The sequence below is a fragment of the Lepidochelys kempii genome, chromosome 3 (assembly GCF_965140285.1).
Source record: "Lepidochelys kempii isolate rLepKem1 chromosome 3, rLepKem1.hap1, whole genome shotgun sequence".
Lineage (NCBI taxonomy): Eukaryota > Metazoa > Chordata > Testudines > Cheloniidae > Lepidochelys > Lepidochelys kempii.
Window position 1 is genome coordinate 66,049,077 of NC_136382.1, and position 11,747 is coordinate 66,060,823.

General features: G+C 39.0%; 1 protein-coding gene across 1 annotated transcript; it reads left to right on the forward strand.

The window, feature by feature from the left end:
• Positions 1-253: 253 nt before the first annotated feature.
• PRSS35 (serine protease 35) lies at positions 254-8,081 on the forward strand. Its single transcript, XM_073335137.1, has 2 exons — positions 254-475; positions 6,673-8,081. The coding sequence occupies exon 2, from the start codon at positions 6,692-6,694 to the stop codon at positions 7,931-7,933; it is 1,242 nt and encodes a 413-aa protein (XP_073191238.1). The 5' UTR covers positions 254-475; positions 6,673-6,691; the 3' UTR covers positions 7,934-8,081.
• The last annotated feature ends 3,666 nt before the right edge of the window (positions 8,082-11,747 follow it).

The window sequence follows — 11,747 nt, forward strand, 5'->3', positions numbered from 1 at the left end:
TTCTCCCCTGCATCCCCCCGATGTCCCCGCCACCCCCACAGCCGGCTCTCTATCTTCCCCACAGAGCAGTAACCCCACAGCTTGCACTTCTGCCGCCCTCTCCCGCCTTCCCGTCCAGCCAGCTGTTCCAGCTCATCCCGCCAGCCCCTTTCCTTCCCCTCCCATCCACAGAATCACCCGCGCGCGGTCCCCGCAGCTCACCCTCGGGCCGACCTCCCTCTCCCGCCTGGGAAAAACCTGGCCGCTCCCCCCATTCCCTTCTTCAGTAGCCGCCAGGGCTCCGGCTGTGCTCAGTGGCTGCTGCTCTCTCTGGTGCTGGCCGGCGGGCGGTGACGATCTCTCTCTCCCACTAAACTGGGAACCAGCTGGCAAATACGGATTATGACCTAGTAGAACACCTATTGCATGTCTACGTAGAAAGTTTTACGAGCCGTGGATTTGGGCAGGTTTTCACCTTTCTCTCGAATGCTAACAGGTATGAAACGGTGTTTCCAATGATGTTCCTATGTGGCGCCTTCTGAGCTAGGAATAAACTCTCAGGGGGCTGCCTGCTTTGAAAGCAAACAGGCACGTTGGCATGCGGGCTGCACCTGAGACCTCTTACTCGTACCACAAAAATGCTGAACGGCCTTTTTTTTTTTTTTTTTTTTTTAAAGACCTGAGAGCTGGAGTTTATGGACTAGCTGTTTGGAGCCTCAGCGGGAAAAGGTAGATACACTGTTCTCACACTCGCCCATCCTCCTCTGTTAAGGTGACCGTGTTTACTGGAACACAGATGTGGTCCTCTCTGTTACAGCAGCGTTTACAAATAAATACAGTTGATGAAAGATGTCAAGAAATAAATTTTGGCCAGTTACAGGATTTTACACTAGAAGTAGCTTTTTCTGAATAGCCTGACCAGTTTGATGAAAATATTCTTGGCTAGATTGAACGGTTACACTTTTTTCCCTGGTACTTTTCAGGAGGCTTTAGCTTAAAAACAGAAAGAAAGAAAAGGCTTATTTTGGAAGTTTTCATACTTTTGCCTCTGCACAGTCCAAGCAATGCCTATTGAGAGAGGCTGTTTTTGCAGCAACTTCCCCCACCCCCTCTCGATTCATCTGCTCAGTTTCTCTGTTACCATTCCTCCCATATTTTGAAATTGACACTAATTTTATCCAGATTGCTTCTGGCAGTGAAGAGCTACAAAAATCTCTGCTAAGTTTTTTATTTAATTTTCAGCCTCTGGAGTCCTTTTTATAAAACGAGTTCATCTGCAAGAGAAATGGAAAAAAGTAAAGGCAGCAGGTATTTAAATTTGAAAACTGATCATTTTGTTTTAGAAACCTGGGATCGATCTCTCTCTCTCTCTCTAAAACACAAGCCTAAAAGCTATTTTCTTTCTTTTAGGCAACTCTAGAATCGCGTTTAAGGAACTATCTATTGAGAGAGATATGTCCATAAAAGTGATTTCGAAAAAATGTTTGAGGTAACACTGCTTCTGTTCCTGATAATGCTGGAGTAATTCATCCATCTATGTCTAATTCTTCTGTCTGTGCCTAATACACTGATATGCGGGCTCAGTGTATTACAGAGGGCATGTAGTAATTGTACACGGGGGTATTAGTGTAGAGAATTGTATAGTTACTAGACATCAATCTTGTAAACAGGCAAAGCTGATCAGTATCAATAAATAGGCAAGCTAGTTGCACTGCAACCATAAAGAATTTAACAGACTGCTGCAACTAGAACAGCTCATTCCTAGGGATGGGGGATGGATAAAATAAACTAACTGGAAGTGAAAGCGACTGCTAACAGCAATTTTAAAAGGACCGTTTTTGGTCTCTACAGCTTTCGTTTCACTGGGAAGTGAAAGATGCTTGTTAATGACAGAGCGTTAATTTTAGGAGCTGTTCAAACCATCCTCCAAAACGAACAAAAGTTGCTTGACAACCATGCTTTCTTTCTCTCGTCCTTGAAAAGTAAGGGAAGAAAACAGTAGGCGTAGTACTGTCTGGAAAGAAATGGTATCTGTCCATAAAGTGCGTGGCAAGCTTTGGGCTTGAGCTTTGAGCTATACAAAGTAAAAATAACGTTTGTTAAAGTAGAAAATTGCTTAGTTTAGCACACACCGTTCACCAGTAATTGTATGCATTTGTGTGTCTCTGGAGAGGAACATTGGGGGTGGTGAGAGGGACACTTGGGGTTGGGGAAAGATATTTAAGAGCATTTCATTCTCTAGTGGAATAAGTGTTCTTATCACAAAACAACCGTGCCTTTGTGTACTGGGAAAACTAACCCTGAATGAATTAGCGATGGTACGGGTCAGAAATGAGGGGTGTTGTGAAAACACTTGCCAGAGCAGTGTCTTCAGGCAATCTTATCAATTGTCATTTTCTCAAGGCAGTTCATCTGGTAAATGTATCTTTTCCACCTGAAAGAGGTGTATGAGAGACTATTAGTGCAATGTGCACGGCTCTTTACAGAAGACTGAAAAACGACCAATTCCTACATACGAGTTTACAGCCTAAACTAAAATTTAATTTAAAATTCAGTCTAGAAAATTACGGGTAAGTATCCTTAATAAAAGCAGTTTTATAATGCATCATATTACACTGTATTGAAAGATAAAATATTTAGCAAGAATACGTTTAAAGAGAATTGATCTAATTCTGCCATCTAGTGGATGGATATATATATATATATATCTGCCACTTCATCCAAAATGAATTGATGGAATTAAGGATAATTTCAGCTTTTCCTTATTGATTTATTTATATTATATATATATATATATATACACACACACACACACACACATATATATATATACACACACACACACACACACAGAGAGATACAAATTTAAGCAATAAGGAAAGGCTGACATTATCCTTAATTCCATTAATTCATTTTGCAGCTGAAGTAAGTTTATTTTGATTTCAGAACCCTGCCTTGTGCTTTAATACATATCTTGTAAAATTAGCTTCTATGCTTGTGCACTATACACATACCTAAATTTACAATAGCTCAGAATAGATCTCTGTTTTTCTTAAACCAGAATGGAAGGTCAGATATGTAAACTAATGCACTCATCAAGCATATCAGCACAAGTTAGGATGAAGTGGCAGACAGAATTCAGGGCTGAGATTTACTGTTATGTCTTAGCTCATTACTAGAGTAATGGTTTCTTCTGTGGAGTCTGGAGGAGCGGGTGCTGTTACCCCTAAACATTTTCATGATTCATCTTGGGATTTGCACATGCTATCTGTGGTTAGATGTTGATAGATAGTTGCCCCAAAACAGTAAGTTCTCTTCCTGAACGGTTCATTCCAATTTTTTTCCCCTTGCAAAATTGTGTGGAAAAAGATGTACCTCTAAACAGGTTAAAGTAACAACTCCTCACTTTGAGGTCTGAACATTACTTAAATCTGTTTTTGAGATACTAGAGCCCTAGTCCTTGTGCAATCCTCTCCAACGATAAGTACCTGTTCAACAACCCCAGGACACAGCTTGTACTAAACAGATAGACATTGGAGGGAAAAACCCTGCCAGGAACTTGAGCTTCATTTTTCTTCTCATCAATCCTATATTAGCAAGTGAATTACAACTATGCATGAATTCATGGGAAATTTGGGGCAGACCCACAAATCTGCTTGTGGGTGTTTTAATTGTAGGAAGAGGGAGATATGTTATACTGGAGCTTGTTGTTGAAGAAGGACCAGAGTAGAAGTAGAGCGTAGAGTTTTGGGGGGAGTTTGCTATGGGGGATGGAGAAATGTTTGGGATGTTGGGAGTTTGAAGTGGGGAAAGTTGGAGGGGCTTGTACATGCAGCAGATCAAGATAAGAACCCTCATCAGTGTGTTGCGGGGGGTTGATAACTGAAAGGAGAAGCTGAAGTTTTTCACAGGGGACTGAATCGCCCCTATCCCTTTTGTTTTGTTCCTAGTTTCTTCTCCTTCTCTGAAACACTTGCTCCCTACCTTAAAGCAGCATAGTGTTTAAGATCTCTGTTTATTTTAAACATGTGTAGCAATAAAAGAAACCATTATCTAGGACAACTAGTTTGCTCTGATATGACAATTCCTATGGTTGTAGGAGGTTTGTTTCTGGGTATAGGCTTCTTCCAACTCTCAAAGTACTTCATTTCCAACTCATAGCAAACAAAAAATGGTTCATTATAAATGTAAAAATTCTTGACTTCTAAAGTCTGCCCTTACAGAGAATAACCATTCTATTCAATCTTTCAGACAGGAAGAGTGATGTGGTCTTTGCGGTTGTGTTAGAGATGATTGCAGGGAGCTACATCACCCCACCCATTTTATTGTAGGAAGCCTCGATATAGAGAAAAGTTAGTTATAGGTCCAGCTGGGACATCAACCATCTTACTGGAAAGACTTCAGCAGTGGTATGCCCAAGTCTTTCTGCATGAAACTAGCGTTAGTGAACATTCCTAAACATTTATGACACTTAGCTGCAGGAAAAGATCACGTATGTGGACTCTGAATTGTGAGCCAGTCATTAGGCTCAAAGAGAAGGGGAATTCTAGGAAGCATGTGTCTTGCATATTGACAGGTTTCACAAGTTCTACAAAACAACTGGCTTTCTTAGCATATCTCTACTTGTTAAACAGGTGTATTAGGACATTAAAATACAGTTCTTTTCACATTAATATCAGTAATATTTATCCTTTCAGGCTTTTAAAGTTTTTTGTATGCTTTAAAACAGAATCGGGCCTACTTTAAAGTTCATCTTCTTATACCTTCATGTTAGTTGCCTTTATTGCCACACCCCTGCCTTCATGCCCACTTTAACTCCCCTTACCTCAGACTTAGTGGTCCAAATTTAGAAGATCTGTAAGGAGAATAAATTGGTAAGGGGGCATGAATTGAAGGGCAAGTCTGCACCAATGCAGCTGAGCCACCATAGAGCATCTTGTGAAGATGCTCTATGCCCAAGGAAGAGCTCTTCCCCATTGGCATAATTACTCCACCTTCACGAGGGACGGAAGCTATGTCAGTAGGAGAGCATTTCCTGCCGACATAGCACTGGTGTAGACAGCGCTTAGGTCGCTGTAACTTGTGGTAGTGTAGTCCTGCCCTAAGTAAGTTAGTTAGGAATCAAAGTTAGTATACCACACAAGTTTAGGATATTGGAAGATGATGTAATATCTAGCCCTATTCTTTTTATATTATCTTTAATTTTCACCAAAACAAAGGATTCAGATTTTGCTAAACTATATATAATTTGTTAAACTATATTATATGTAATATAAAACAGACATTTTATCCAGGTTTCCACTGTAATTACGGTAAACCAAAGAGCATAACCATACATGTCCTTAAATTGCTTAACTTAAGGTTTAATTATAAGCAGTGCTTTAGGTTTCAATATTACCCAACTGTACAGAGGGGTACATGAATAAGCTCAATTCTCCAAATGGCAACAGCCAATATCTGGTTAATATTTTAGGCATCAAGTCCATCTACAGAGTTAGAATGGACTTGCAATTAAGGTACTGGGCTAGGATTCAGAGGAGCTTAGTTCCACTCCTGGCTATGCTATAGCCTTCCTGTGTGACCTTGGGAAAGTCACTTGGGGAACTAAGGCACAGAAAGACTATCTGTAAAACAAGAATAATGCTTCATTTGTGTTTCTTGTCTATTTAAAATGTAAGCTCTTGTGTATATACAGCACCTGGTACAATGAGTCTTGCATCTTAGCCAGGGCCTCCAGGCACCACTGTAATATGTATTAAAAGTTTTCTGAGAGATCTAAAAGGGAAATAGCTTGGGAGGCCCATCTAGCTCGTCCACCACCTATGACTGTGTCCTCCCTACTCTATGAATCCCTGAAACCCTTCCCCCAGATTAGCCATCTTCTACTATCTTGTGACTCACCCTTTGTGTATGAAGCTCTGTGGCTCTTGGGTCCCTCAGACAGACTAGAAAGCCAGAGGACGGAGCAGAAGCAAATCCTTCAAAGCAAGAGCACAAGCAGGCAATTTAAGGAGTGAATGTGTCTCACTGTCCACAGCTACCAGAAACAGACAGAACTAGGGATGGCCATCTGTCTTTCTGGTTGGATGCGTGGTATGTGGCTGCATAGGTTGCTTAGGCCTAAGGCTGCTACTGTTGGATATGATACAATAAAGAACATTTTGATTTGGAGAAAGTACTAATTTGAATCAAGCTATTTTACTTTTATGTAGCCTTTAAAAAAAACATTTTGCACATATTGATCTGTATTTATTGCATATTATCTTCAGAATTTTTGCAGTCTTGATTGTTTTCAGCCACAAACACAAGAACAAAATTAGACAAGGCACTACACTATAAAGCCTGACGTTGATGGATTTGAAATGTATCGAATGCATTTATGATCGGTACCATGCCATGTTGTTAAAGTAGAACATCAAGGAAATGGGGCTAGCTTCTTAAAATACGAGTGTTATGATTTATATCTAGGTGTAATTTATTATTTAATGAATAACATAAGTAGAATTATAGAGATCAAAATGTGGGGAAATGAATGAAGATTCAATGAGTTCCTGTTTCTTTTGTAACTCAGATGCTAATATTCTACTCCCATTGATTTTGATGGAAATATTGTACAGTGCTGTAGTCATACAATATAATCCGATAAATTTAATTTTTAAATACCAATTTGAGTCTCTATTCTCCCTTTTTCAGAGCAACACACATTAACACAATGGGACATATATTGCTGTTGTTGATGCTTTCCATTCCCGTATTATGTCTGACTGATGGAGCCGCAACAGAACAAGATTTCACCTGGCACTTGAAGAACGTACCCCAGATTGTGAGTGAACGGACTTTCTCCCTTGACAGCCCTAAATTTGAGGCAAAAGCCAAATTAGAGCTGAGTAATGTGTGTGGAATTGAATGCCAAAGGAGACTCCCAGTGCCAAGCTTGTCTGACCTGAAGGAGTTTCTGTCCTATGAGACCGTTTTTGAGAATGGCACACGGACCCTGACTCATGTGAATGTTCTAGGGCTAGCAGTTGACGCAGCCAACACCACCACCACAAGAACGTCCCCAAGAAGAAAGAGACAGATATATGGCACAGACAGCAGATTCAGTATCTCTGACAAGCGGTTCATGACCAACTTCCCTTTTAGCACAGCTGTGAAGATTTCCACAGGCTGCAGTGGCATTCTTATTTCCCCCACGCACGTTCTAACAGCTGCTCACTGTATTCATAATGGCAAGGATTACATCAAGGGCAGCAAAAAGCTGAGGGTAGGATTGCTGAAGATGCGATCTAAAGGTGAGGGCAAGAAACGCAGAGGTGCTCAAAGGGGTAAGAGAGATGTTTCTGTGGCAAGAGATCACAGTGAGCATACCACAGAATTGAAGCAGAGATCCAAAGGTCGTGGCAGAAAACAAAAGGCAACAGGGAGGAGTCGGAAAACCTCTGATAGTAAACCTTCCTTCCAGTGGACCAGAGTAAAGAGTACCCAGATCCCAAAAGGCTGGTTTGAAGGTGTAACTGGGGATGTTTCCCTGGATTATGATTATGCTGTTCTTGAGCTCAAGCGCCCTCACAAAAAGAAATATATGGAGCTGGGAATCAGCCCAACAATCAGAAAGATGCCTGGTAGCATGATCCACTTCTCAGGTTTTGATGATGATCGATCTGGGCAGTTAGTCTATCGATTTTGTAGCGTGTCTGATGAATCCAGTGATCTCTTCTACCAGTACTGTGATGCTGAGTCTGGGTCTATTGGATCTGGAGTCTATCTCCGCCTTAAAGAGCCAAACAAGAAGAAATGGAAACGCAAAATCATTGCTGTTTATTCAGGTCATCAGTGGATGGATGTAAATGGTATGCAGCAGGATTATAATGTAGCGGTACGAATTACTCCTCTCAAGTATGCCCAGATTTGTTTCTGGATACATGGGAATGATGAGAATTGTACACAAGGCTGATAAAAGCTGAAACTAGATCATCTAGCACCTATAATATAATAAAGTAAAAACTTGCCCTAATAATTATTGGAAAAGCATCACCCCGTATCAGGAATTATTTGAACTTGAAGCCTGCAAATATTTTGATGTATTGAGTATTGCTACTCTTAGAGGGTTAGAATTTTCAAATACATTTTTTAATTATATAATAATCAACACATGACATGCATTTATAATCCAAAACTCTATTTATGTTTAAAATTCTGATAAATTCAAATTGTTCTCATTAGAAAAATTGTGACTTCACTTGTTTAAATTTTTTAAGGGAAGTATTGAAACTGCTCAAACTGATACTATTAAACAATGTGTGGGTTTTTTTAAAAATACATTTTCCTTGATTTTCTCATGGTTCTGCTCCAACAAGCATCTTCTAGTATGCAAGTAGCACATATCTTATATAATAGCATGTGCAGAATGATACAAATTGTGAAACATTTGAGTAAACTAACCTTAATTAGTTTGGACTTACCCCAAAGAGCGTATGTGCACTCTGAGGGCATGTCTACACTTACCATGGATCGATGCTGTGGTGATTGATCCACCGGGGGTCAGTTTAGTGGGTCTAGCTAAATTGACCACGGAGTTCTCTCCCATTGATGACGGGACTTACCTTATGCTTCTCATGTCAGTGAAGTCGACGGGAAAACTTTTCCTTGAACCCAGCGTGGTGTAGACACCGCAATAAGTTGACCTAAGCTATGTCGACTCCAGCTACGTTATTCTTGTAGCTGGAGTTGCGTAACTTAGGTCGACTTAACCCTGTAGTATAGACCTGCTCTGGGAGGTAATTATCTAGTTCATACTTGCTAGCTTGGAAAACTTTTTTGGGTGCCTTACAAACTCTTCCATGGAAATTCTAAATTGCTGTAGCTGATAATGAGTCCTAAAAACAATGAATTTCATTTCACTGCATTCTAAAATAGCAAAGAGTTTAATGAATGTAGCAGTTCTGTTTGGAATAAGGAAGAACCATATGGGTTTAATTTAATGCCTTTAAGTCTAGTTTGAGAAGGTATGCAAAGCTGGAGAATATGAAACATGTGCATTTTAATATTTGGAGACAAGTAGGTTTAATGAATAATAAAATATTCAACCTTTCCACCAGGTGAAGTATTCTGTAGTTGTCTTTATCAGGAAGTGGCTATGTGACAACAGTTTAAAGCTTCAAGAAAAGATTTTTGGGTGCTAAACATTTTAACAGCTTTTGTAACTACTTTCATAAGAGTTCAGCTGTCATAGATAGGCTACAGTATATCAGCCTGGGAGTTGGAATGCAATGCTCTTTTTCATACAATTCTAGAAGCTGGATAGTTCTAATCCCATCATATTCAGACCTCATCAACATGAGTTACAGGGAGAGAAGATAATCCTCCCATGCTAAATCATGTTATGCCACCTAATGAAATGGTAGGTGAGTTATCCTGTAAATGCAATAGGTATCTTATTAGGTAGCAATACTGCTAATCAGATAAATTTGGCTCATTTCTGCTACTGGACCATACAGTTAATACAGAGGGTATTTCTATGAAGTGAGCCTGATTGTTTAACATTTGTATACAAGTATCACTAATTTTTTTTGTTATCAGTTGTTCTCGATTGCTTTGCATATAATCTAATCCTGTGCGTTTCAAAGTCTTAGTGTAACAAACGAGACGGTCAGGATGCTAATTTAATCTAATAATGTAAAATTTAAATGCATATTTCAGGCTATATGCATTTGTTTATTACTGTTAAAGTTATTCAATATTTCAGTATTTAATTTGCTGTGATGATTAGCTTGCATCAATCAAAATTCATTTTCTTTACCAGTCTAGAAGAAAATAAACAAGATTTTTTTTAGATATTTTTGGCTTGCTCTATCTTTAAAATTAGATGTAATGCTGCACATTTATACTTGATATGTTTTGATGAAGTAGATTTTTTTAATGACTGAAAACACAAAATCTGGCACTTTTGATTTGCAGGTGACTTTGCCATTGTATTTCTAAAGCATGAACATTTGAGGTTTATTTGTCTACCATAAACAAAACCTATTTTGAACTCTTGCAATATTTCACTCTAAATGAAGTCTCTCTCTAAATTAAACTTTTTTGTAATTCAGGCCCTGTCTCTGTAAACAGTTAAATGCATGCTTTGCTTTACTCACATGACTGTCTGTTTGCAGAAACAGTACTATAATCTGTAAAGTTTGGAAAATGTCTAAGGTATAGTTAAAGATTAATGTTACCTTATTTATTCTGCAATGCCTCTAAATATTGCTCCTCCATTAGAAGTAATTTAAAATCACCTCAGTACAGTATTTGTACTTGCTACCTCATACCCCTGTAGCACAGATCTAAAGCATTATTTGTAGTGAACTATAATGCTTTACTTAAGTGTAGAAATTTTAACTTATTCTAAAAAAATTAAATGCCAGTTCCTCAGCTGGTGTAAATCAGCATAGCTTCATTGATTAACACAGTTACACTAGCTTCTGATCTGGCCCTAAATCCATCATAATTTAAATTGGTGACTTATTCCTTATGCTGGTAAGGCTTAGTATGCCTCTGTTCAGTATGACAGAAGTGACAGTCTGTTTTCATATTAGCTTGAGAATATGGGGAAAAAGCACGAATGATGAACAATGACAGTAGCAGATGTCAACTGACTTTATTTGATTAAGTATCTGCTGCAAGTATGGCAACCTGATCTCTTTCCTAGTCTATAACAAACACATGAACAAATATAACTTCAGTACCCAGAACGGTAATGGAGCAAATAATCAAGCAATCAATTTGCAAACACCTAGAAGATAATAAGGGGATAAGTAAAAGTCAACATGGATTTGTCAAGAACAAGTAATCTCAAACCAACCTAATAGCTTTATTTGACAGGGTAACAAGCCTTGTGGATGGGGGGAAAGCGGTAGATATGGCATATCTTGACTTTAGTATGGCTTTTGAAACTGTCTTACATGACCTCATAAACAAACAAGGGAAATATAGCCTAGATGGAGGTACTATAAGGTGGGTGACTGGTTGGAAAACCATTCCCAGAAAGTAATCATCAGTGGTTCACAGTCAAGCTGGAAGGGCATATTGACTGGTGTCCCGCAGGGATCAGTCCTGTTCAATATCCTCAAATTATTTAGATTATGGCATAGAGAGTACATTTAAAAACTTTGTGGATGATACCAAGCTGGGAGGGGTTGGAAGTGCTTTGGAGGATAGGATTAAAATTCAAAATGATCTGGACAAACCAGAGAAATGGTCTGAAGTAAATAGGATGAAATTCAATAAGGACAAATGCAAAGTACTCCACTTACGAAGGAACAATCAGTTGCACACATACAAAATGGAAAATTACTGCCTAAGAAGGAGTACTGTAGAATGGGATCTGGGGGTTGCAGTGGATCACAAGCTAAATATGAGTTAAAAGTGTAACACTGTTGCAAAAAAAGCAAACAGCATTCTGGGAATATATCAGCAGGAGTGTTGTAAGCAAGACACAAGAAGTAATTCTTCCACTCTACTTCGCACTGATGTGGCCTCACCTGGAGTATTGTGGCCAGTTGTGTGCCACGTTTCAGGAAAGATATGGACAAAGTCCAGAGGAGAACAACAAGTTATTAAAACATCCAGAAAACATGACGTATGAGGAAAGATTGAAAAAAATTAGTTTGTTTAGTGTGGAGAAGAGAAAACTGAGGCAGGACATAACATTTTTCAAGTACATAAAAGTTTGTTACAAAGAGAAGGATAAAAATTGCTCTCATTAACTTCTGAGGATAAGGCAA